General features: G+C 44.2%; 4 protein-coding genes across 11 annotated transcripts in view; 1 reads left to right on the top strand and 3 right to left on the bottom strand.

Annotated features, from left to right (window-relative positions):
* The window catches only part of ADAM9 (ADAM metallopeptidase domain 9), a 102547-nt gene extending 99369 nt beyond the window's left edge, over positions 1-3178 (bottom strand). For 2 of the 5 annotated variants that reach the window (XM_036298856.1, XM_036298857.1), the window contains exon 1: positions 2855-3176. In XM_036298856.1, coding sequence (XP_036154749.1) covers positions 2855-2951 — 97 coding nt within the window. In that variant the 5' untranslated portion in view covers positions 2952-3176. Of the gene's footprint in view, positions 1-2854 lie in introns of all 5 variants that reach the window. The other 3 variants (XR_004966028.1, XM_036298858.1, XM_036298855.1) reach the window with 3 other exon arrangements.
* A 257-nt stretch (positions 3179-3435) lies between these two features.
* Positions 3436-10611, top strand: TM2D2 (TM2 domain containing 2). The gene is made up of 4 exons (XM_036298864.1): positions 3436-3776; positions 4627-4714; positions 6352-6467; positions 7934-10611. Exons 1-4 carry the CDS (start codon positions 3550-3552, stop codon positions 8145-8147), a joined length of 645 nt encoding a protein of 214 aa, XP_036154757.1. The 5' UTR covers positions 3436-3549; the 3' UTR covers positions 8148-10611.
* A 940-nt stretch (positions 10612-11551) lies between these two features.
* HTRA4 (HtrA serine peptidase 4) lies at positions 11552-21980 on the bottom strand. The gene is made up of 9 exons (XM_036298865.1): positions 21303-21980; positions 20526-20625; positions 19174-19378; positions 18048-18242; positions 17597-17629; positions 15378-15492; positions 14950-15007; positions 14459-14554; positions 11552-11798 (listed from the first exon to the last, which is right to left on the bottom strand). The coding sequence occupies exons 1-9, from the start codon at positions 21784-21786 to the stop codon at positions 11633-11635; spliced, it is 1452 nt and encodes a 483-aa protein (XP_036154758.1). The 5' UTR covers positions 21787-21980; the 3' UTR covers positions 11552-11632.
* A 122-nt stretch (positions 21981-22102) lies between these two features.
* The window catches only part of PLEKHA2 (pleckstrin homology domain containing A2), a 73307-nt gene continuing 69116 nt past the window's right edge, over positions 22103-26293 (bottom strand). For all 4 annotated transcript variants that reach the window (XM_036298860.1, XM_036298862.1, XM_036298861.1 and 1 more), the window contains one exon: positions 22103-25968. In XM_036298860.1, coding sequence (XP_036154753.1) covers positions 25606-25968 — 363 coding nt within the window. In that variant the 3' untranslated portion in view covers positions 22103-25605. The remainder of the gene's footprint in view (positions 25969-26293) is intronic.

Below are 26293 nucleotides of genomic sequence, written 5' to 3'. Positions count from 1 at the left end.
TATTTGTTTGCTAAAATAATAGAAAAGTTATTTTGATTTTCTGAATTATACAAATTATCCCATTCAATTAAATACCCTACTGATTGTAATGTGAATATCCCATGGGTTGTGGTCACACTGGTCTTAGAAAGCACATTTTCCTTTACCTGGGAAGGACAGCACAATTATCCCAAGGTCAGAGGGCTCCAGTTAACGTGTCCCTGTTGACTCAGTGTTCTGGAGACCCAAAACTGTGATTTAGATAACATGCTGCTTCTGCTCTGTAAACTGCTTTTTTACAAACCAGGTTCCTCATTCCAGACCCGAGGGCTTTAGATAATGTGTTTCTGTCAATTCAGTGATCAGGAGACCCAAACTATAATTTAGATAACATGCTGATTTGCTTCTGTAAACTGTTTTTTGCAAATCAGGTTCCTCATTCCAAACCCTGGGATGTAATCAATACCTTTGTGATCTTTGCCTATATAAATCTGGTATTGCAGCCATCTTATCACTATGATATTTGGGAAATGGCCCCTCATAGTCCCGGATTTGCAATAAATGTGACTCTTTAATTCGACTTCTTGAGGCGTCCTTCTGTGATTCGCGGGGTACATTATAACACCTATCCCTTTACTTGAATATTCACCAATACAGATCAGTTCAAATATCACTTCCACAGTGAAACCTTCCGCAACATTCCTCACCTAGACTTAGCACATTTAGTCATCCTTTGCCCCTCTACAAGAATTGAGCATGATGTTTATAGGCGTTTGATAAACATTGACTAAATTTTGAAAGCATACATATGCTTAATTAAGTGAGGCATTGGCCATAAACTGTTAAAAGCCACAGTTAAAAACCACAAGGATAGTCCCTACAACTATATACAGGGATGGGCAAAAGCAGATTTACACTTGTCCTTATGGAAAATAATACAATAACTAATAAATAATACAAGAATAAACTGTTTCATGTACTCACAATACATATACTAACATTAAAAATATAGTCTTACACCTTGTATGCATATATGCATAATCCATGGACACACATAATAGGGTGCTAAAGGCCTGAGGTGGGGTAGGAGAGGGCTGGAGGGGGTCAATGGAGGGAAAAAGGGGACATGTGTAATACTTCCAATAATAAATTATTATTTTAAAAATATATATATAGTGTTAGATAGCAGGCTCAGGGCTCTTGGAGGGGGTGGAGTGATTAAGAAAAAAGAGAAAAAAACTAAAAAATCATGCACATGCACAACAATGTAGGGATCGCAGGGAGGGGGAAGGTGGAGGAGAGTATAGGGGGAATAAATGGTGATGGAAGGAGACTTGGTGTGGTGAACACACAATACAGTGTACAGATGATGTGCTGTGGAATTGTGAACCTGAAACCTGTATAATTTTGTTAACCAGTGTCACCCCAAAAATTGAGTAGAAAGGGAAAAAGTAAATAAATGAAACAAAGAGTTTGTTTTTGTGTAAGAAAATTATATATATATATATATATATATATATATACACACACATACATATATATATTTATAGTCTCGGTTATATTTGCAATCACATTGAATCATAGATTATTAAAACTCCAGATGTATAAACTACTTCACCTTAAATAGTGGTAAATGTTAACCACCTCCTAGAATGTCACGGCAAAAATAATCTTAACCAGAAAATACTTAGTAGCTTCCCATTCACTAAAGTTTCACTTAGAGCTTCAAAATCCCTGCAGTGGGACAAATTCATTTAATTGAAAAAGAACAAACCAAAGATAAGAAAAAAATGTAATTAGTTTCCTGAAGGTCAGCCAGCCTGCATTGAAATTTTCCGTCATCACATTTGAACAATTCTCAAGGCAATGATTTAGTGTAAAACACACACACACACACACACACAAAAAACCAACACACCATTCTCCATCATACTCTATAACTGATACGGGAAATTTAGACATGCAAACAATAATTTAACACAAGAGTCAAAATAAAGTTGTGTCCAGAAAGAAGCTAGAGTGTTGGCGATCTGCTTCCACCACGTTTGGGCGCCTCCAATATTAACGCCTTACGTATCCAAGGGAAGCTTTACAATTCAAAAGCAAGTTTACGTAAGTCCTGTAACTTCAGCAGGGCAGGGATTATTTGTCAGGATTTAAGACATTACAAACCCAGGAAAAACGCAGATAGAAGACTGGCCAAAGAAATGTAGCCCTTCGGTTCCAAAAACTAGTAGTCTACAACAAAATGGCCCAAGAAAACTGAGCCCGCGCGCACACACACACACACACACACACACACACCTTTATTCCATCACTAAATTTAGCTCTGGGTACCTACTGATCAGCTCTGGGTGACCCCGCTGATCGAATGAACGTCCAGTTTTCAAATCCTGATAACCGGGACCAAAAGTCCCCTCACCTCCCGGCCTCTTTCCAAGTGACACTAACTTCACAAGCAAGTCCAAGCCCCAAGTCTCAGAACAGTTTACAGAGGAACACACCCTCGGCGCGCACCCAGCAGACTCCCCGAGGTCAGAGCCGGATCCAGGGTAGCCTGGAGAGAATCCGGGGGACCCAGCTTGGCGCGGCATGGGGGGGGGTGGGAGCCCCGCAAACGGCTCTGTCAAACAGGAGGCGGAGTAAGAGGGATCCGACAGGAGACCCGTGCCCAGAAGGGTTCGGGGCGCCAGACCCCCCGACCCTCGGGTCTGAGCACTGTCCACCCACACACACAGCTGGGGCGGCTCCGCCTCCCGACCCCGAGTCCAGTCGCCAGGCCAGGCCCCTCCACTCCCAGGCACCTCGGGGTGACTCCGAGCGTCCCCGCCCGAGGAAACGGCAACCCCAAAGGTCCCCGGGGGCGGACACCCACCTGGCCGCGCCCCGCCGAGGACTGGGCCCACCAAGCCCAACAACAGCAGCCACTGGAAGCGGAGTGTCCCAAAGGGCGAGCCCGCGCGGGATCCCATCGCGGCCGATTCCGCAGGTTCCACTGCTCAGCATTCGGTCGCTCCTGCCTCCGTCCGCTCCATCCCTCCCCAACCCCGCCGGGGCCCCAGAGCTGGCAGAGACGCGCGCGCCCGGGGACGAACACGCGCTCGCCACTGACGCTATTTGTCCGAGCTCGCTCCCGACATCGCGCTCGCTACCGCTGACGTAGGGAAAAAGCGAGTCCCCGGCGAGAACAGGGAATTGCTATCGGGACGCCGCCAGCCGCACTCGGCTGCCCCGCCCACCCACTGTCCGCGCCCGTTTCCACCCCCAGCCCCGCCTCCTGCGGGCGTCGGAGGAACCGATTGGAGGAAGCGCTCAGAGCAGAAGGAGGAGGAGCGTGAGACTCCCAAGAGGCATTGAGGAGCCGAAGCAAAGCGCAGCCCCGCCCCCTGCGCAGCCTCTTCTGATTGGTTGCCGGGGGATTGGGGGCGGGGCGCCGGGCTGCGCGCCCATTGGCTGCTTGGCAGCGAAGAGCGGGGCTGCGGAAGAGGCCTGACCTGGCTGGGCTCGGGTCCCGGTGCCTGCCGGGGCTTGTGGTTGCTGGGCCCGGTGTCCGCCGCTGGGCCCGGGAAGATGGTGCTGGGCGGTTGCCCGGTGAGTTACTTACTTCTCTGCGGCCAGGCGGCCTTGCTGCTGGGGAATCTGCTTCTGCTGCATTGTGTCTCTCGGAGCCACTCGTTCAACGCTACAGCGGAGCCCGAGCTCACGTCCGCTGGCGCCGCCCACCCGGAGGTCTCCGCCGGCGCTCCGAGCTGGGAATATGGCGACCCCACCTCTCCGGTCATCCTGTGCTCTTTCCTGTAAGCTACCCAGTCGTCGAGACAGGTGGAGATGGCGAGAGGGCAAGGGATATAGGGGGTGTTGTGTTGGGGGAGGAGGAGAGGAAGGATGCTTTGGGGGTTTTTCCCGGACCCTCCCCACCTGAGGACCTGATAGTCCGCACGCGGGAGGTAAATATCATGCAGGTTTCTCAGTCCTCGACCTAGTGCAGGGGGAGACCTGGGGTGTGGGTGACAGGTCCTTTGGGATCCCGAAGGAGGAGGACTAGGGAGGCGTGACGTCATACAGCCTCCGGAAGAAGGGTAAGGTAGGAGGTGGTGCCTTCGCTGTCCCCCGTTTGACCCGAAAGAGATTCCTTCGTAGGGGCTGGTGCTGTGTGAGCCACAAATGAAGTAAATTACTTGCCCCTGCCTACAAGGTACTTCCGGGGGAGGCGGGGCGGGGGAATGAAACCTCCTTACCGTTACAAAACCAAGTCATTTTTTAAAATCTCTTTTTAGTCAAGTAAGAAAAGGCGTTTGGGAAATTCAAGGGGAACTGGGAATCCTTTGGCCTTAATCTTGCCCCCATAGCCTTGGGGATGTTTTCCCAGAGAAGAGTTGAAGCTATGGCAGCAGTAGAATCCGTGCAGAAATAGGACCAGAAACAACCCCTGCCCCAATGAACGGGTCATTTGGATGGATGGCTGTCTGTCTGGCCTGCCGTGCTTCAGTCTGATTGACACCATCTCTTGTCTTGGGGAAGAATGAGAGTGAGATTAATAAACTCAGAAAACTTGAAGAGATGTCTCTTGCCTGTTTTGATTGTATATATGTAAACAGCCAATTGCAAAGACCATGTGATGATCATGATCTTACTGGTGATTTATAGACCTGATGAATTCATAGAATGTGAAGACCCAGTGGATCATGTTGGAAATGCAACTGCATCCCAGGAACTTGGTTATGGTTGTCTCAAGGTGGGTTTTTGTTTTGTTTTATAAGCAAACTCATCCAGAAATGTGCAGGGTCTTTAGAATACTAGAGGCCCCATGCACGAAACTCGTGCATAGGTAGGATCCCTAGGCCTGGCCAGCAATCAGGGCCAATCTGCAGGGGAATGTCCCTTCCCCACCCCACCTTGGCTGGCCTGGGATGCCTGTGGGCTGGGGGCAGCTCCTGTGTTGAGCATCTGCCCCCTGGTGGTCAATGCATGTTGGGCTTTTCAGTCGATTTGCATATTGGGCTTTTATTATATAGGATGTCTTTGTAGGAGATTATAGGATTCAAGGAGAAGCCTTTAGTAACAATGGCCTCTTTGAATGGAGAGAAGCTATTTGGTTCCATTAATAATATCTCTAAAGCTAGGTGCACATTGCCTAGTCAGACTCCCAAAGACTAGTGAAATTCATGTATGTTCTCCCCATTAAGGATGCACCATTATGTTATATTTGCTGTATAATGCATGGCAAGATACAGGTGTAACAAAATTATGGGAAAATATTTTTTTTTACTTTTTTTTTAATTCTTTATTGTTTAAAGTATTACGTTAGTCTCCTTTTTCCCCCATTGACCTCTCCCCAGCCGCTCCCACTCCCCAGCACATGCCCTCACCCCCCTACGGGAAAATATTCTTTGTACTAAATCAGATACAGAGGAATAAACCTGAAAGTACTAAAACTAAAAAGACAACTTATTTTGTAATCAAGTATAAATAAATACTCTCAATACAGTGAGATTTTGTCCTATCAATATTTATGGATAAAAGTTTGAGTTAGCATTGTTTAGAGATCACATAATTTTAAATATTTTAATTAAAAACTGATCCTGTCAAGGCCCTTAAACTATCACTTCCCCCAAAGTCCTAGAGGACTGGCAGCACTCAGGTACCTGAGTCCCTGGGAGAGTACAAGGAATAAGCATCGTTTTTCCTACTCTCTTCCCTTTGAGAAATGCTCCAACAAAAATAGTAGTGACGCATTTAATAAGGTGCCAGTAGAGAATGTACAGCTGTGCTTACTCTTCTAGAATTCAGTTACACAAAGGGTCAGAGGTCCTATTCTGAAATTCTTTGCTGGAATTTAAACATACTGTAGATGTACTACAAATATCTGTTCATCACACAGTCATGACCTAAATCGAGTCCTGAGTCAGTTGATATTCTGAGCTCTTTCCTAGTTATGTTCATTTATAATATATATAAAACAGACCTCTAATATAAGGTCAACTTTTTAGGTACCCATTCCCAAGTGCTCAGTAGTATTCTCTTTTTTCTATAAATAAAGGATAATTAAAGCATTGTGTCCATCTATTCTAAATGGCATTTAATGAAACTGAGTATACATTTTTAAACTTTATTATTAAAGAAGCCAGTGAAAAAAAGAAGAAAAAAAAACCACAAGAGTTTATTTAAAGCAATGTACATTTAGGATGGATTAATTTACAGTCATTCGAAGTATGTCACTAAATTCCTTGTTCTTTAGCACAGCTTCACCCCAACTTCATTAGAATAGTTATCATCCTGAGTCAGCGTTTATTAATTGATATAAAGATGTATTTTGTGTTACTTGCTTTGGTGAGTTTTTTGGTTTCTTTTGTTTTGGTTGTTATTTCACAGTTCGGTGGGCAGGCCTACAGTGATGTGGAACATACGTCAGTCCAGTGCAGGGCCCTGGATGGAATTGAGTGTGCCAGTCCTAGGACCTTCCTACGAGAGAATAAACCTTGTATAAAGTAAGTGTTATTTAGAATGGGGTAGTTGGTAGTTGGATGGAGGTAGGGCTGTTTTCCTTGTCATCTCTTGGTGTGCCTGTTTCTTTTACCTTAAGTGTTAAATGGGCACCAGGATTACTACTGTGCATAATCCATGGATGGGGGAATATAGTTATAACAGAGAGGACTCTGGCCTTCAGACCAGAGGCCATAAGTCCTAAATGTCTCTTTCACCAACTACCTACGTACCTTTGGGCACCAGAGTCTCTATCCCCTCATCGCAAAATGAAGGAGTTGGACAGAGCATCTAGCTCCAGAATTCCCATGACAGGCAGAAATCCTGAGAAAATAGCCTTAGTATTTCAGGAATAAAGGTTTTCTCATGAAAAGTATGGGCTTCTCTCACTGAAAATCAGTTTATCTTAAAAAGAATTAGGCGTATTTCTCTAAGTTCTGCTTGAAGGCACAGAATTTACTTCTATCATTTGCTAGTGAAGAGTCTATGGCTATGTTTAGTGATAATATTAGAGTAACTGCTATTGCTATTGCGTGTCATCACAGTATGTAAAACAGAAGTCTTTATGAAGATGTCCCCGTTTTTAGTTGCCACAAGACAGCAAAAAAAGGTACATGGAGATCAGTGTTTCATGTAAGGAAGGACGACACTTCATTAAAGAACCACATTCAAAACTGCAGCCTCAGGAAAGGAGCCTGGGCGGGGATGAGTGGGGCCCAGACTCCACTCCTGCCAGGATGCCTGTTGTGCTAACGTGCTTGATAATTTCCTGTCCAGTCCAACTCAACATTTGTTTTATAGGTCCTCCATATCTTAGCAATTTCGCTTTTGAGACTCTAGACCGGTGATTTTCAACCGCGTGCCACAGCCCCTGGTGTGCCACAAGAATTCTGAAAAGCATGCAATACCTGATTATTTAGCCAGGAGCACTGACCTCTTTTCCCTTAGGTTTTGTCAAATAAAAACATGACAACAGCCAACACAAGAGACATCCAATTTGAATGAATTGAAATTATATTTATTTTTTTGTCATATCAGTAGATTGCTGTGCTGCAGAATTTTAGTAATTAGTCAGTGTGTGCCGTGAAATGAAAAAGGTTGAAAATTGCTGGTCTAGACCTACAAGAGATCTTATGGAGGGGGGTGGGAATAAGAGGCCACAGAGCAGCGGTTCTCAACCTGTGGGTCGCGACCCCTTTGGCGGTCGAACAACCCTTTCACAGGGGTCGCCTAAGAACATCCTGCATATCAGATATTTAGATTACGATTCATAACAGTACCAACATTACAGTTATGAAGTGGCAACGAAAATAATTTTATGGTTGGGTCACAACATGAGGAACTGTATTTAAAGGGCCCTAAGGCTGAGAACCACTGCCACAGAGGGACTAGCTGCGTCATCTTTTCACTGTACATTACGTGTTTTAATTTTCATGTGGTAAACATCTTCCTTTTAATTCCTTTTGTCTAGGTATACCGGACACTATTTCATAACCACTTTGCTCTACTCTTTCTTCCTGGGATGTTTTGGAGTGGATCGTTTCTGTCTGGGACACACTGGCACAGCAGTAGGGAAACTATTGACACTTGGAGGACTTGGGATTTGGTGGTTTGTTGACCTTATATTACTTATTACTGGAGGGCTGATGCCAAGTGATGGCAGCAATTGGTGCACCGTTTACTAAAAAGCGCTGCGGTTATGGCCCAGAGAGGCAAGTCCTCGGAATTCATCTCTACAGGCTCAGCACTCTTCCTTCATATCAGACCTGACCATTACTTGCCCTCTTTGGAAGGAATGGGATTGGTTAGGAAGATTTCTTTGGACTGTGGATTTGCAACCCAAATGTTACCTTGCTGACTAGAAATGGCAAGCAAACACTGTTGTGGGAACCAAGTTTATACCTTTTCTCATGTACAAAATATAAATCTAGCAACTAATTTATAAGTTGCAAAAGGGTTTCTATACTCTTTACTTCTGCACATGGCTATATCTTCAATCCTTTGGAGCAAGTGGACCCAACAGGATGAGCGAAGTGAATATTGTTAGCTTTGTGCCTTTTGTGACCCCGAGTCTCATGCACAGGAGGACTGAAGCAGAACCAATGGAAAGCTTCAGCAAAAGTAGAAATGGCCATGAATTTTAATACACACTGAAATTCCGAATTTAAACTGCAGAATAAATTTTGCCAACCTGGAACACTGTTTGGATATTCTCAGTAGGTAGAGTGAAACTCAAAATTATATTTGTTTCCCTAAAAACTGGGTGGTTGAAGTAAACTATCCTATTAATAAACCCTGTTGTTTCACCATTATTATGCTGAAGAGGCAATATATACGAAGAAATATATACATGAAGATATTTTTTTCATTCCAATTATGGTTTGAAAGCCAACAGTATTTAAGATCTGTCTGGGTTAGTCTGTCCTCTTGGCAGAATTTTCCTGTCTAAAAGGTAGTATTTAGCCTAATCAATGTGGCTCAGTGTGAGCATCGACCCATGAACCAGGAGGTCACGGTTTGATTCCTGGTCAGGGCACTTGCCTAGGTTGCGAACTTGATCCCCAGCATGGGGCGTGCAGAAGGTAGCTGATTGATGATTCTTTATCATCATTGCTGTTTCTATCTCTCCCTCTCCCTTCCTCTCTGAAACCAATAAAAAATAAAATAAAAAGTAGTATTTACCAATTTAGAGAGCCCATGTTGTAGGCTGGTAAAAAAGATTTCAAATGACTATAAAACTGTTCTTCACAATTATATAAGATAAGGTGGGGAGCATTGTGCTCTTGGAAAGAAAAACAGACTCTTAAAGGATATTATTACTGAGTACCAGGTGGATTTAGGATGTGATTTGTGGGGAGAAAGAGAAACAGTGCAATAAGCTTGGTACCAGAAGTTCTCACTGTGGGTTACAGAGTCAGCCATAGAGAAAGAGCCACAGCCAAGCTTTCGCATTCCCAGTTCACTGGGAATAAAGGAAATGCTTTGAATAATAAGTGGTTTTAAAAACTTAGTGCCCATCCTTTTCAATCCAAGTTGTAAAGAACTGTTAAATACAAAGTAAAGGGGGGATTTTATGGATAAGTCAAATTAAGATCCTGTTATTTGGAATAAGTTATAAATTCTAGAAACAATCAAGGTAGAATTGCTCAAAGTTTAGTTTCATAATAATTGACCTAAAGACCAAGAATCACAGTTAACTGGCTGGTGTGGCTCAGTGGTTGAGCGTCAACCAATGAACCAGAAGGTCATGGTTCGATTCCCAGTCAGGGCATAATAAAAGAACATATTTTTTAAAAAAAAATCACAAAATAACTCTGAATATGCTCTATCATTATGAAATGGCTTTCCTAAAAATTTCAACTTTATTACCCCTGATTAATATGATTACCAACTCTTCTGATATTATTAAATGATGGCAATTATGTAAATATTAAGAGATTATTCTGTCTTAAAACTTCCGTACCACACTGACCCCAGCCTTGTTTACAGCACTAATAGTTGGTAGATTTTTATTCATAATCTCTGTACTCTAAGGCAGTATTTTTTAAATTGTGGTCATGAAGAAACTAGACCCTTCCCAGAAAAATACACACACACACAAAATTTTACATAGGTTTTAAGGGGGTCTATTGATGTAATATTTTTTTAAAACTCACTTCTAAGAGAAGTCCTGTAAACAAACTGAAATTTAAATCTTACCCAAAAAAATATACTACCTTAAGCCACAAATTCTGCCTCATCTCACAACTTTTTTTAAATTTTATTAAAGATAAGTCAAAAAAACCCCATCGAAACCTCTTTTCTTTTATTTAAAAAAAGAATTCATTTTGGCAGTTTTCAGACTGAAATCATTAATGTTGCCAGGAGGAAGAGCTTGGGTAAAAAGGTAAAGTTTTTAATTTATTGAAGTATCTTTTATAGAAGTCCTCTTGCAGTCAGAAAAGCTGTTGGAGACCAAAGTTGTTTCCACTGCTAGAGTGATAACTTGAGAGTCTTCAAGAATCTTCTGTGACAATCCACAATGGTCAGTTACATTTTGACTTATCAATGATATCCATCCTCTGTATCCATAAACCCTGGCCAAATGTGATGCAACCCGAAAAACTGATCGTGTAAGGGAATAGTATTAAAAATTTGATTTTCTTTGCACTCTGGATTCAGGTTGTTTCTTAATATTTGCAAGATAGGTGTGTGTGTGTGTGTGTGTGTGTGTGTGTGTGTGTGTGTTTTCCTCTGCTTCCTGACTCTAGCACTGACCAGGGACCCTCCCTGGGACTGGGGAGAGGGTTGACTGGATGCTGATCCTGAGTGTGAGAGAGCCCGGTGACACTCCCCTACTTCCCAGGAGCTGTTAAAAAAGTGCCCACCACTGGCTGGGCTCCGTCTGGTCTCAGCTGGACAAGAAGAGCAAGGAACACCTGGCTCCCACCATCGGGGCCACTGTCACTCAGTTCCACAGTGTGGCCAACTGCTTCAAGGACCAGAGTGTGGCAGCTGGGGACAGAGCCAGAGTGGTGAAGCGTGTGTTGTGGGAGGGCTCAGAGACACTCTGCATAGGTCTGGAAATCCCTTGTTGTTTTGGAGGACAGGAGTTCCTTCCTTCCCCAAACCAGCCAGCCCATCCCCACAACGCCAGGCTGCTGTGGCTCCTGTGCCCTTCCAAAGGGAGGGTACTCACCTGCCCAGGGACCAGGCGCCATGGGACGCCCAGGTCCAGGCAGCCAATGGGGCTGCCCAGACTTTGCCCAAATGGCCAAACCCAGGAGGCAGGTCTGGGTGCACAGTAGGACCCCTGCTGTGTGAGTGTGTGAGTTTGTGGCTATAGAGGAGTTTAACAATACCAAAGTGTCCTGTCAAGGTTAAATTAGAAACTGCCTTTTTTTCAGTTGTTCCTACCTTTAAGTAAAATTTTCTCAGCTTCCCAGACTTCCTGGCACCACATCCTTCTTCCACTTGCTTAGTAAAGCTTCTTAGCAGTACATCCCCAACCTAATAGTCCGTGTGTGTGTGTGTGTGTGTGTGTGTGCGCGCGCGCGCGCTCATACTTAAGCATTCATTTTCCTTTATAAGAAAGATCTTAAAACCCCTACCCATCTTTGGCACATCTTCAATACAAACCAGGTAATATAACTTTGGGTTTGTTAGATAATTTATCTTTAAATCAAGATACTTAATCAATTATTTCAGGTGTGATTGTCAGGATCAAAGTTTGACTTCCCCGACGAACCATCATGGAAAGGGAATCATTGTCCTTAACAGCTTCAGTAACATCGGTTGTGGTAGTAACAGGTTGCCCATTTATGCTGACAATTACATCGTGGTCTCTTAACCCAGAGCTGGGAGGGGAGAAAAAAAGGAAAATGAAACTCTAAGAGTTTTACTCATCCCAGCTAGAATTTAATAGGCTGTGAAATCTCCTTGAAGACAACAATCCTACTTACTTTCATAAAATTAATATTCTACCACAATCATGTGAAAAAGGTTTACTCCTCCCCTATATTGGATTTGGTTTGGAATAGGAGTTTAGCTTTTCATTTCTATTACTCTCTGACCTCTGTTAACCTCAAGCATACTCCCATTCTTATGAGCAAACATGAAAAGCCCAGTCAATATGTTTTTCCCTAGACAGCTACACTCTGATCAGTTTGATTTGACAGCCCACTTACCCCATCTTCAACCATAGTTTATGGAACGAGAGAGTATGTTGAGCTATACTATTAAAAGCTCTGTTCCCAGTAAGTCAAAAACTAGTCACCCTTCCAAGTCTAAATATCTAAGGCTCTGATTCTAGACTCCTTTTCCCCAAAGCTGTGACTGTATGCAGTTCCCTACATAGTTGTTTCACATAGAACGTAGATCTTAGACACAGAAACCGCCTCCGACATGCAATAAATACATAGCTATGCTGTTGACTTGTCTTAAAGTAAAAAATAAGCTGGAAGAGGGACATAAAATTAAATGACTGCAGGAGAAGCAAGAGTAATAGGATTACCAAGATATGTGGAATTTATGAAAAAATAGAAATTTAAAGCAAGAGGATGTGAAGAGAAGTTTGAAGGTAGACAGAGCTACAAGCATGGAAAGCCTTTAGCACAAGGTTACTTTGGAAGGTGACTGGTACTGTGCACAAAGGGAGAACTCAGTTCATGGTAGTTCTGTGAGTGGAAAAAAGAAACCTGCAAATTATTGCTGAGCCCAAATATGAGGCTCAGACAGGATAAATGTCCCACCGCTTGTAAAAGGCTAGGATTTGATTCCTGGTCTTCAGACTTGAAAACCCTTCTTCTTGCCACTTGACCAGTGTGCCTCTCAGAAGCAAGAAGAGCAGCCACGAAAGCAGGATAATACAGAGGTTAACTTAGGTTCCACATCCCTGCTCTCTGACTTACTGTGTAATTCACATTGACCTCTCTCTGCCACAGCTGTGTCCTCTATAAAATAATTCCTATATCATAAGACTACTGCGGGCTCAAACCAAGCATGTAAAAAATATTAAATGATGCCTGACATATATGAAGTGGTTAATAAATGCCAGCTGTTATTATCATAATTATTATTATTATTAGATGTAAGTGGCTGGAGCCAAAACAGATTTCCGGCTCAGCAGTGACATCAAACAAGCAGTAATGCCCACATTTTAATGTGCATCCAAATCAAGGAGATCTTGTTTACAATGCAGTTTCTGATTCAGTGGCAGGCCTGTCATTCTGCATTTCCCAAAAGCTCCAGCTGATGCTAATGCATCTGGGCTACAGACCACATCCTGAGTAGCAAGGCCTTGGAGAGCTGAAAGAAATAGCTTTGGCCTTGAACCAGAAGTTAAAAATAAGGATTGGGATGTGGGGGGGAGGGGGGGCGGCAGGGAGGGGGCAGGAACTAAGGCTAGGAAAGCCTGTGACAAGCCAAGTTTAGTAACATGAGACCTAACACTTAGCTATTCTGAACAGGTAGTACCCTAGGGTTTCTTGCCCCCTACTAAAAGCGTTGCTGTAATCTAAACAGATTATTGAGCTCTTGAAAAACAAATACAGTGAGAGAGAGAGGTACTGAAGAAGCTTAAGAGAGAGACCCAGGAGAGTGATTGTTGGACAAGCCACCTCTGCTCTCAGTAGTTAGTATAAATGTTTGAAACAACACCAAGACCGCTGGAGCATCTTTGGAAAGCTACTGTAACCTTTGCTTGATTTATTTCTTTGTTTATTTGTTTACTTACTTAGTGCTGCCGTCTGATACTGTCATCCAGAGTTTGAAGACAAAAGTATTTTAAATTACCTAAAGTATGTTCCTAAACTTTTGATCCTTTGGATTCTTCTGATTCTTAATAACTAAGGTAGTGAAAGGGCAGACTTGGGGATCCTAGCAAAATTAATTTAGATTTAGGCTATTAACTCACAGCATGCATTCTTGGCTTAACGAGAACCACCGCCTTCCAAAAAGAAGGCCCTTAGAGTACACAAGTCTAAATCAGCATGACTATCCACATGCCATATGTAGTTTTAAATTTTCTGGTAACCACATTTTTTTTCAAAAAATTTTAAACAGATGAAACCAATTTTAGTAATATATCTTATTTAACTCAATATGTCTAAGCTATCATTTGAACATGTAATCTTTTAATAATTACTAGTATGTATTTTACACTCTGTTTTAAGTCTTTGAAATCCACTAGAAACAATGCACAACCATAATATCTTATAAATGCAATGATTACAGTACAAGGCAGTTCCCCCCTCCCCCCCGCCCCCTCCCCCCCAATAAAAGGTGTGTTTCATGGAAAAATATTTTACGTGCTCCTAGTTTCTTTATTCAAATAAATTAAAATTAAATAAAATGTAAAATTCAGTTCATCGGTCATACCAGCCACATTCCAAGTGTTCAATAGCCACATGTGGGCAGGGGCCACGGTGCTGGACAGCCTAACTCTAGATCCTACATTTGCCACGCACACATCTAGCGAGAACAAAGGAGGCTGGGCAAAGGCCTGAGTTTCTCTTACCTTTCAGCAGCTGTTCCCTGAATCACCTCATATACAAAAACCCCAGAACTCACAACGGGGAAATCTGGATCTTGCCTTTTCATTTCTCGAAGAAGGCTAAGAAAAGTGAGAAGAGATTTCCCGGTCGGTTAAGAAGCATAGCAAATTGATGTCCGGAGCCCCGGGCAAAGCCTCCGAATGAATCTCAGTAAATATTCTACCTGCTCTCTCAAGGCTCAGAGTAGCCAGAGAGGACTCCATCAAGCAGGTCACCCTTATTCTTCCCCAGGTGTGCTCTGATTCTCTATGCCAATGCCTAGAACCATTGGACGTTATACAATATAGGCACATGAAAGAAACTGAGAAGTACAGTGGGTGCTGGTGCATCAGTAGAGCCTATGGCCACAAGGGTACCCAGCTGTAATCCTAACACTTTAGTTTCCGTGGCAAGACTGTCCAGCTACGGCTTTTGCTTCTGAAAATGACCCAGACGTATTCAAACCCACACTTACTTCATAGTGAGGGGCAGCATTCGCAGACCCAGATATTTCCTTTGTGCAAGAGCCTTTCCTGGAAAGGAAAATTATAATGTGTTACCAACAACAAAACTTCTCTCCTTTCAGCGATCTTAAAAGACACCAGAGTCACAGAACATCCTTCCATCATAGCTGCCCCCTCAAGCTGTTCCTCAGAGAACCTTCGTCATTAGTACAGACCGTCTTCCACCCACCTCTGCCCCTCAGGTTTCCTTTCCACAATAGTTCAATCCAAATGTTTCTGGGTACAACCCATGCCTGGTTTTGTGCCTAGTCTTTATATTACTGCCCGAACAGCCATTAGAGAAACGGTACCAGTGACAGCATTCAACAGAACCGTCTCCACAGTAGACTGAGTGCTGCCAAAAACACACAGGGGAAGAAAAAGTCCTCCCTCCCCTTACCTTTCAACTGGCGCTCATGGAATTCTGCCAAGAACTCTCGAATTCGATCGGAGGGGATTGCAAAGGAGATTCCCGCGGTCACCTTCAGTGTATTTATGCCAATCACATCACCATCCTGGCAGGGGAGGAGATGTCATTCAGTCACCAAGTTGTACAAACTGAACAAACAGGAGGGACTGAAGTGAGTCCCTTAGGGCAGGGTACAGAGGGGCTAGCAGAAAAGTGGCCTTCTTCAGTCCGGATCAATGGATGTAGGTAGGATAGTAGAGGGGACCTACATGTGCAAATTGCTATGGAGGAATTTTTTTAAAAATCTTGAGCTTATTTTCCCTTGGCAAAATTACTCTGATTTTATTTATATTTTTAACATGTCTTTATTGATTTTAGAGAGAAGGGAGAAGGGTCGAGAGATAGAAACATCGATCAGTTGCCTCCTGCATGCTCCCTATTGGGGATCGAGTCCACAACCTGAGCATGTGCCCTGACTAGGAATCCAACCAGTGCCCTCTTGGTTCATGGGCTGATGATCAAACACTGAGCCACACCAGCCGGGCTGAATTACATTGATTTTAAGTGTGAACCACAGTTTGTTATTTGACCCAAAGAAGAGAACAAGGAGTATTTGCCTTTTCATTCCTTAAATGAAACTAAAAATAAACATGGCAAAGGCAAAAAGCTGTTAGATTTTCAGCAACACTTCAATGAAACTATCCGTAAGAATTAGTAAATTGACTTTCGGAACAAAGCCCTACTAAACCAAGGCTATGAAGTGAGAAATACTTTCCTCTTCATGCACTTCATCATCCTCTAGCCTTGTTAGGTAATGGAAAGGGTAAAATATCATATTGTTTAGTTTAATATTTAATACTATTAAGAGACAGATTATAATTCAGTAGGTCTGGAGTGTGGTCTGAAATTCTAGTAAACTCCTTGTCCACTGGAGAAAGAAGGCACAAAAAATTGCATGCAGTGTCATGAATAAAAAACGTTCAATAACGTCACACACAATTCATCCTCCTACAAGTAAGTGTAATATGTAAAGATGAACCAAATGAATCCGCTCAAAAACTCAGAGAGCATGACCACAGGCTGCGTCAATGAGCACGGCACTCTCGTGTTTTCACATATATTTGAGCAACTAGAAACGCTGGCATTGCCACTAGAGCAGCGGTTCTCAACCTGTGGGCCGCGACCCCTTTGGGAGTCGAACAACCCTTTCACAGGGGTCGCCTAAGACCATCGGAAAACACATATATAATTATATATTGTTTTGGTGATTAATCACTATGCTTTAATTATGCTCAATTTGTAACAATGAAAATACATCCTGCATATCAGATACTTACATTACGATTCATAACAGTAGCAAAATTACAGTGATTAAGTAGCAATGAAAATAATTTTATGGTTGGAGGTCACCACAACATGAGGAACTGTATTGAAAGGTCGCGGCATTAGGAAGGTTGAGAACCACTGCACTAGAGAGACTGAATAATTTTAATAATTAACTACATGACAGAACAATGGATTCATGGTGTGGCTTTTCTGTCATCTATAAGTGGGTCAAGACTAAAAACCTGGACAGGCCACATCCTGAAATTAGCATTTTGGGATGAGAGACAGTTCTTCATACGCGGCAGCAGGGAGTCTTCAAGGATATACATTAGGGGGACATTACATAGTACAATTGGTCATTTGGCATAAATCTGGGTTTAGTACCCAGGACCTTTGTTAACTGTCCAATGAAAACGGAAAGCGGCCCTGACTGGTTTGGCTCAGTGGATAGAGCATCGGCCTGCAGACTGAAGGGTCCCAGGTTCAATTCTAGTCAAGGGCATGTACCTTGGTTGCAGGCACATCCCCGGTAGGGGGTGTGCAGGAGGCAGCTGATCGATGCTTTTCTCTCATCGATGTTTCTAATTCTCTTTCCCTCTCTCTTCCTCTCTGTAAAAAATCAATAAAATATATTTAAAAAAACAAAACAAAATGGAAAGCATGTTGAAGAGATATAATGTGTAAGCAAACCCTAGTTGGGTGAGATCACACACCAGGATGACAAATCCATTGTAGATCTTAAGTTTTCCTAACCATTTGCTTAGGATGCAGTCATAGAAAAGCATCCCACCACAGGTCTCTGCGCTAGGATTAGTCTGCACCATGCAACCTGTCAAGTCTTTACAAGGAAGAGACATGAAGCAGCAAGGAAAGTGGCCACTTACCAAGTTCACCAGAGGCCCCCCAGAATTTCCGTGCTGGAGACAGAATTTGAAAAAACCATCAGTACTTTTCTCCTTGTCAACTATTCATAGTTCCTAAACAGATTTACCAAAAACAGCCCGCTCTAGTGAGCTCCTGTTCCCCCAAGGCAGGCAAAATTGTCCTGTCCCCCCATCATCATCAATACTGGAGTCACTGCAGATAAAGAACAATAGCAAAAGGACCACCACTTCCTACGGCAGCGGTGGCCTCTGTGACAGACCCTAACAGGCCACCCAATATCATGGATGCCAGCTATCATATCAAACAGGCTGAAGTCTAACAAAATGGCATTCCATCCCTCTCGTAAGGATCTAACTAAACTCGGGACATCCTGAAAGGGAAAAGGAGGCGCCTGACTGCACTGCCCCTAAGCATCTCATGGGCTCACAATGGTCTTCCCAAGTGACTTACATTTATTATGGCATCAGTCTGGATATAGTCCATGTCTGAATCCTCCAGCCCCAGTTCTTTGCCCCCTCGCTGTGTAGTGCTGACAATTCCTGCAGTCACTGTGTTCTGCAGAGAAAATGGACTGCCCAAGGCCACCACAAACTCTCCGGCCCGCAGGTCAGATGACTTTCCCAGCAGCAATACAGGAAGGTCAGTCTGCACATGGGCAAGAAAGGATGGGGAAGATCAAGAATAGAATCAACCGGTGTTTATGTACAGCACATATATGACACAGTCTTTGTCACTTGGCATTTATAATCCAAGAATCACCCACCCAAACTCTCACTTGTTAAGATGATTGGGATCGTCTCTAAAATCTAAAAGTATTGCTTTATATAAATTACTATAAATAAACCAACAGTGAAGTTACTGATGAACATAAACTGACATTAGCAATTTACTTAGCACAGGTCCAGCTCAAAAGTTGACAGTCAAAATTAACTGGCCACAAACAAAGCTGATCACCCAGAGCAGTTCTTCTCAAATTTTAATACGTGCGCGAATCACCTGGGGATCTTAAGAAAATGCAGATTCTAATTCAGTAGACCTGGCTGTGGTCTGAGATTCTGCATTTCCAGCAAATTCTTAGATGATGTCAATACTGCTGGAGTGCAGACTACACTTGGTGTAACGGGACCTCAAAGCATTCCTTAGCAGCTCTGAATTCACTGTGATCATTCACGCTGCTCTAAGACTACTTTAAGAGAAGTTTCCAGGAGCAGCATCTATTGAAGAGGCAGTGAAGGAGAAGGAAAAATAAAAAAGACTCGCTCCTCCCTGCCATAGAAATTGTTAGGGATATACAGACTGGCATGGAAGAAAATAAACAGGCGGGCTAGAAGGGGTCAATGGGAGGGAAAGGGGGACATATGTAATACTTTCAACAATAAAGATTTTAAAAAATTAAAAAAGAAAGAAAATAGAAGAGGGACTAAAAGACAACCAAAAAAAAAAAAAAGGAAATTAGAAAACAGCATATGCTAGTTGAAAAAATGTGTTGTAGGTGGAAGGGGGTGGAGAAGAAAACATAGCAAATTGGTGAAAATCCCTAAATACGCAGACTCTGATTTAGACCTCCCATACTCACTTTTGGCTCGATCTTAATCAGTGCAAGATCCAGTTTATGGTCAATGTCCTTGACAGTGGCTTCATACTGGACCCCACTCTGGAGCTCCACCTGGATTCGCTGCCGGTTGGTGAGGACGTGGGCATTGGTAACGATGAGCCCATCCTCAGACACTATGAACCCAGAGCCACTGGATACAGGAATATCCTTGCCATTGAGAGGTGACCTGTCTCAGTAAAGACAACAGCGCAAGCAGAGGACGGAAGAGTCAGGGGATGCACCACAGTCTGGAGACACGGAACCTCACAGGTACCAAGCATACCTCCAGCACAGTTTCCCAGACACTTTTCTTTTCCCCGTGTTTTCATTGTCTCCGGGTGGAATTGGAGTCTGCCTGTTCAGTGGCCTGGTCATCTCCTGGGAATCCCACTGAGAGCTGATTCCAACTCTCCTTTTCCAGGCACACTCCCTCTTCAGAGCTGATCAGAGTAGCAACCCTCTGCTTCAAATAGGCCTAACCTGATCACAAATACCATGGTCAAGAGTCGACCTAGGCTAGTGATGGCGAACCTTTTGAGCTCGGCTTGTCAGCATTTTGAAAAACCCTAACTTAACTCTGGTGCCGTGTCACATAGAAATTTTTTGATAATTGCAACCATAGTAAAACCAAGACTTATATTTTTGATATTTATTTCATATATTTAAATGCCATTTAACAAAGAAAAATCAACCAAAAAATGAGTTCGCGTGTCACCTCTGACACGCGTATCATAGGTTCACCATCACTGACCTAGGCAGTGGTTCTAAACCTTCTGGCCCTTTAAATACAGTTCCTCATGTTGTGGTGACCCCCAACCATAAAATTATTTTCGTTTCTACTTCATAACTGTAATGTTGCTACTGTTATGAATCGTAATGTAAATATCTGATATGCAGGATGATCTTAGGCGACCCCTGTGAAAGGGTCTTTCGACCGCCAAAGGGGTCGCGACCCACAGGTTGAGAACCGCTGAGTCCTAGTGCCAGATCATCAGGGCCCAGGCAGGCAGGGAGCCCAGGGAGGCCGGTTCCTGTTTAGGTTCCACCATTAACTGGCCTTTGACAGAGGATTTCCTTCCACAACAATGAGGGGGCTGAGCAAGATCATTCAGGTGCTTTCTACCTCTTGCCCCTGACCTTCAAATCTGTCTGTGGGAGATGAGGGAGAGGGAAACCCCGGCCACCTAAGGGCGCAGGCGTACCCAGATTTGGGAGTCAGAACCCGTGTCCCTTCTGCACCTTCACCGGGTTCCTGGACCGCATTGAGCCTCACAGTAGCGGACCTGGAGCGGAAAGTCAGGGGGGAGTGGGCGGCCGCAGCCTGCCTCCTTTACCTCCGAAAGAGCTGCAAGTGAACCACAGATGGCGCCACCTTCTCCACCACCTCTGCGATGAAGTTGTAGTTGCTCCTGAGCCAGCCTGCGCTTCTGGTCCCTGTGAAGCAATGCTCCTTTACTGGGGGCGATGGGACCCTCGCCTCCTGATCCTCCAGCAGAGGTTCTCAACCTTCCTAATGCCGCGCGCGACCCTTTAATACAGTTCCTCATGTTGTGACCCCCAACCATAAAATTATTTTCGTTGCTACTTCATAACTGTAATTTTGCTACTGTTATGAATCGTAATGTAAATATCTGATATGCAGGGCGTATTTAGGCGACCCCTGTGAAAGGGTCGTTTGACCCCCAAAGGGGTCGCGACCCACAGGTTGAGAACCGCTGCAAGGGGTCCGATCTCAAATCTCTCAGTCCCCCCACCCCCTCTCTCCACTTTCCTCCCTCCCCTTCCTCTCTTCGGTCTCCCCCGTCCTGTATCCTGTGGTCCCACTCCCGTAAGGATGCGCCTTGAGGGAACTAGGCCCGTCACCCCGATTGGAAAGAAAAAAAAATTAGAAGGGAAGAGGACATTTAACAGGTGTGGGGAGGAAACTGGGGGGAGGGGTTGGGGGGGGAACCACATGGGGACCCGCAAAGAGACACCCCAGGAGGGAAGAAAATCGGGAGCAAGAAGTGGAATCCCTACGGCCAATGGAGCAGGGCAGAACCCGTGGAGAGCTGCGCCGTTCAAAAACGCTCCTCCCGAAAGTTTCAAGAGAGCACAGGGCCGGCACCCACCTCGATCCCTGCAGTCGCCCTTCTGCACCGGCAGCGCCGGGAGCGCACCACGGCGGCGCGCGGCGCGGTTCTCGGCCCGGAGCGCGCACAGGCTGGGGTAGGTGCGCCCGTCGCTGCCGCACACGGCCGCCCCCGTCGCCGGGCAGCCGCAGGTGCCCAGCCGGGTGCCACCCAGGCGCCGCGGGCGGAACGGCGCGCTGCACTGCAGCCCCGGGGCACAGGGCCGGCCGAGCGCCCCGCCGCACACCTCGCCCTCGGCCGCGGGGCACACGCGGCAGCAGCGGCAGCGGTCCTGCATCGGCGTGGCCCCCGAGGAGCAGGTGGGCAGCGGGGGGCAGCGCATTGGCTCGCAGACCGCGGGGCAGAACGGAGAGGGCCAGGTCCTCTGGGCCTCCACCCTGGGATCGGGCATCGGGGGCAGCAGCAGCAGCCACAGCAGGAGGAATTGTCCCAGCCCAGCGGGTTGAAGCGAAGGTCTAACCATGCTGCTCCCTTCTTTCTCCCACTTTCCCAATTACTTTACCCTGGACCCGCAACCACTTTTAAATGAGCAACAGACTCCCGGCCAGGGTGCCGCCTCCACCAGTGCCAGACTAAGGGGCAGAGCCTGGCAGACCTCTCCACATACACACCCATACAGCTTCCCACCACTCGGCCACATCCACCCCCCAGGCAGTGGTGAGAAGCGCGCAGTAGCCCGACCCTGAGCAGGGACCTGCATTGTGAAATCCATAAAACCAATAGGGGCAGAATGAGGAGCCAGCACCCACCCACGGTGGGCATTAGGAAAACACACCACATTTCAGTATCCTCATGTTTTTTATTACAAAACAAGCCACAAAACAGTTTTAGAAAATTAACTTTTTGCTACATACCAATTCAGAGAGCACATAACATGAGAAGCACAACCGTTTCCATGCACTCAGCTCAGTAGTTACAGCGAGTGCGTTTCACAGCTGAAACATACTGGTTCGAAACACAGAATCATGCCACACCTTCCTAAGCAGTGGGGAAAGGAATCAAACAGTTCAAACTCTACCTAGATGAGTGATGGTAATTGACTGCTGCAGGCAACACGCAGAGAGAAAGGGAATGGGTAGAAATGATTTAATAAACGTAACCATTTCTGACATGTTCCAAGTTTATCAATGAAGCTGATTTGGGAAACTCTATTACCAAAATATTGTTACCTCCATATGCTTGTTTATTTAGTTGTCAGTGCAAATAGACATCAAATCCCACTGCTCCAGTATTGAGCCTGCTATTTATTTACTGGGTCCTTTTAGCCTATGTCAGAGCAGTTATACTCAAAAAAAGTGGGGGGGAAAAAGCAACTTGTAAGTGAACTACAAAACTGGACCTTAAATCTACTTTCTCATGGGAATCTTCCAGCATTCTACCCAGAAACAGATGTGTAATTCCAACATTTTGACCGGAGGTCACTCTACTTAATGTATGTTTATGTCGTCTCACAGTATGCAAAAAGCCCAATTCTGTTTACCATCAACTGACTTAAGGGAGCAAATCCGTAAGCTTTCAAAAGCAGTGGATGGTGAATAGTTCAGCTCCAGGGAAGACCACCTGAAGTACTGTTACATATAGAGTGAGTCAAGACGCCGCCAAAAGTCTTATAAAAACAGCACAACTCAGAGAAGGTTTCTATTCCACGAAGAAAATGCAGTGCCTTTTTTAGTTCCTTTTATTTTATTTTTTAAAATTCAGTTTTATTCCAGAGCCTATGCATTTAACTACTAACCTATAGTGCATCCCCACCCTATTTTTTGCTTTGCTTCCATTTTATACATTTAAAACTAAATGCTTTTGTCGTATATATACCACCTTTGGCTCACATGTGTAGTGACATTAAAAGGCTGTGCTGTGAAATTGGCCAGAAGGTAAGAAATATGAATACAAAAGGAATTCTAAAATAAGGTTTGAGAATGAGAATGCTTTCAGGCTTCATTGAAGATAATTATATTTACCTGGTGTTGGAACTACATTAATATGTTCTAACATGGAATTTCTAAGGAATTGCCAACTAGAGTCCCTGTTTTCCCCCATCATAATAATACAATTTGGATTTATAAGCATGTTCAATTTAACACATTCTCAAAAAAGACTAATGAATAAGAAACATATCAGCTTATTATAATGGCCAATTAATGTAGCAGTAGTATTCTAGCAGAGAGTTTAATTTTAAAGAGAGAGAGAAATGGATAGATTTTTATAATTTACACACCAAAAAGGTGGCAACTTTCCATGAGGGAATGTTTAAAGAGACCTCAAAAGTCTCTAAATTATTTCCATTAATTCAGTATGACTTATTGTGCACTTATTAGCCAAATAATTTTCTTGAGGAAAACTGGAAAATGAAACCAGAGACAAAGAGCTTTAAGAATTTGGAATGACTTTTGGAAGTAGGCTACTTGAAGTATGTTGTAACCTCCACCACTCACAAATAAATAATTCCCAAACCAAGGGTTTCTAAGGACAAAAGTGTGTAAGAGTCTGGAGAGAGAGAGAGAGAGAGAGAGAGAGAGAGAGAGAGAGACCGACCCAGTAGTAGATTTCCTTTTTATACCAGGACCACTATGCCAAGCAATTTAAGTGAAGTATAGCTCCAACACAGTGCAGTCAAGAATAGTTCTCAACATGACATGGACTTCAAGGAAAGAATGGCTTTTGAAAGAAACATTAAGATTTCCCTCAAGTCCCTAAGGATTTTCTGATTACATCTTTTCACCTCTGCATTAGATGTGGACATAAGCAGGGAAAGGGATTTACTTAGGTAAAAATACTTCTCTTAGTCTCTTCCACAAGTCATTAATTTTATAATTTAAAGATATAATTAACTGACCTAGCTGATAAAAGTTATAGACAGAAATGAGTTGCCTTGTCTCTCCCTTTAGGGGACCCTGAGCAGTTCACCATACAAGTTGGATAGACAAATCCTTCCAGGGGCCCCAGAAATAGTTTTTTGTTTTGTTTTTTGTCTTTTTGCCAAATGGAAGAAGGTACACCCTGAAATTTGGGCGGGAAATACAATCTATGCTTTTCTACCTGGGACATCTCTAGTCAGCAATGCCTAGCCTCTAAATCAGAGTTTCTATGCAGTTTCTATTTTATTAAAAATATAAATATCTATCAAGATTATCTTTCTATCTCTCTGCTCTTAAGTACACAGAACACCTCATCAGATTACAAGGATCATGCAAGAACATAAGGCTTCTTTCAAAGGACAACACAAACAAGAAAAAGAAAGCAAATATGCCAGGGCACACATTACAGCACTTACACTTAGACTACGTTGGACCCTGAAAAACGAGCTGTGAGGCAGGATTCAAGATAATGTCTATGCTAAAACAGGCCTTTCCTTCTGTTTGGAAAACATGGATCAAGAAAACTTAGCTGGATGAACTCTAATCCATCCCTTCCCAGCATCTGCTTCACAGCAAATCTAAGACTCTAAAATAGAGATCTGATCTATCACACAGTGAATTATCATACAAGTGTCAACTCTCCACACATTCCAACTAACACCGTATCAAGGGAAATGTCTGTTCTGTTCTCAACAGTCATAACATTTAACACTGATAAACTCATCCTTGGGGCCGGACCCAGAAACCAAGTGGGCAGGTCTGTCACTCACACTGACAGTATTTGGGGTCAAAGAACATCTACATGAGAACAGAGTCGTTCCCAAAATTGACTGATGTATTGAATCATTCCCCATTCCTTACAAGAGGTCCCTATTTCGTTCTCTATGGGGATCTTCCCTGATGGATTAGCCCCCAGATTTTAACACCTCCCCTTAGAATGGATCCCATGAAGCCTGGGTCTCCACCTCTCCTCTCTCTGTTTAGGTGGGTTAGTTTCCACGCTTCTACTTCACAGTCAAACTTCAGCCAATACAGAGGAATAGGATAAAGCCAGATGACTGGCCTAAGATTCCGTGTCTGTCCTGAAAACAAAGGGAAGGAACTAAAACTAGGACAAGGAAATAAAACTTGGTCAGGGACAAAATTAGACTTCCAACCTTCTCTCATCAGGACGACCTTTCAATAGTCGAACAAGAGGCAACCTGATCTCCATTGAGCATAACCTAGTGATTTTCCCAAATTAAACACACCACACGGATATTTCTTTTTAAAAAGCCAGCTGGATAGGCCCCTCCCATAGAGCATCCGAAGGAATATGAGCGGCATAAAGGCCTCTGACTATCCTCCAACAGATAGGAAAACAGAGACATGGCTTCCTTTGCTTGAGTCCTCCCTGTCCCTTCCTCCCTGGGCGCTATGCCTCATCACACATCAGAAGTCCGTATGTTCTCATCATCAAGGTTGAACATAAATGGCTTCTCCTTGGGGTGCTGGGGCTCCGATCGGTGCCTTATCCGGGAGCTGGGCAATGCCCCGGAAGTATTGCTCTCCCCAAGTCGAGACGTGAACAAAGCGTCCTCAAGAGTCTCTTCAGGTGGATGTAGCTTTTCCCCGGCCTGGGGGACAGGTGTCCAGGGTTGCCAGGAGGAGGCCACCGAGGGGGCTTTGCAGAGGGCTTTCTTCTCTTCCACAGGTGGCCGTCCTCTGCAGAAGACAGAGTTGGGCCCACCCGACAGGCTGGAGCTTCCAGAGCGAGTCAAAGAAATGGATCGAGAAAAGGACATTTCCTACAAAAATAAAAGGGAAGAAAAAAAAAACAAAGGAAAGTGAGGGCTTTCCTGACAATGTTTATCCCAAAGCCCCACACTGAGTACCCACCCACAATCACCGTCTCGTCGTCCAGAGACATTTGTCTACAGAAACCAAGTAAGTCCACAGGGACTCACTCCAGACTTGTCAGTCTGCCTGACAGGGAGCTGTGTAGGGCACACCTACCCGACCCTACCTCACCTCCTCCAAGAACCAAAACTAAAAAACAAATATGTGTACCCAAGTCAATCGACAGAGAAAAACAAACAAGGCAGCCCGGGGCTTCTCTGGGACCAGGCTGCC

The sequence above is a fragment of the Myotis myotis genome, unplaced genomic scaffold (genome assembly GCF_014108235.1).
Source record: "Myotis myotis isolate mMyoMyo1 unplaced genomic scaffold, mMyoMyo1.p scaffold_m19_p_3, whole genome shotgun sequence".
Taxonomy (NCBI): Eukaryota; Metazoa; Chordata; class Mammalia; order Chiroptera; family Vespertilionidae; genus Myotis; species Myotis myotis.
The sequence above is the reverse complement of the archived record's forward strand: the minus strand, read 5'-3'. Positions and strand labels throughout refer to the sequence as shown.

Coding starts and splice junctions, on each gene's coding strand:
- TM2D2 (XM_036298864.1), top strand. CDS start 3,550: ATGGTGCTGGGCGGTTGCCCGGTGAGTTACTTACTTCTCTGCGGCCAG. Junction 3,777..4,626: donor GTCATCCTGTGCTCTTTCCT/GTAAGCTACCCA, acceptor GGTGATTTATAG/ACCTGATGAATTCATAGAAT. Junction 6,468..7,933: donor GAGAATAAACCTTGTATAAA/GTAAGTGTTATT, acceptor CCTTTTGTCTAG/GTATACCGGACACTATTTCA.
- HTRA4 (XM_036298865.1), bottom strand. CDS start 21,786: ATGGTTAGACCTTCGCTTCAACCCGCTGGGCTGGGACAATTCCTCCTG. Junction 18,243..19,173: donor TGATTAAGATCGAGCCAAAA/GTGAGTATGGGA, acceptor GCCCATGTGCAG/ACTGACCTTCCTGTATTGCT. Junction 17,630..18,047: donor AGACTGATGCCATAATAAAT/GTAAGTCACTTG, acceptor TTCTGTCTCCAG/CACGGAAATTCTGGGGGGCC.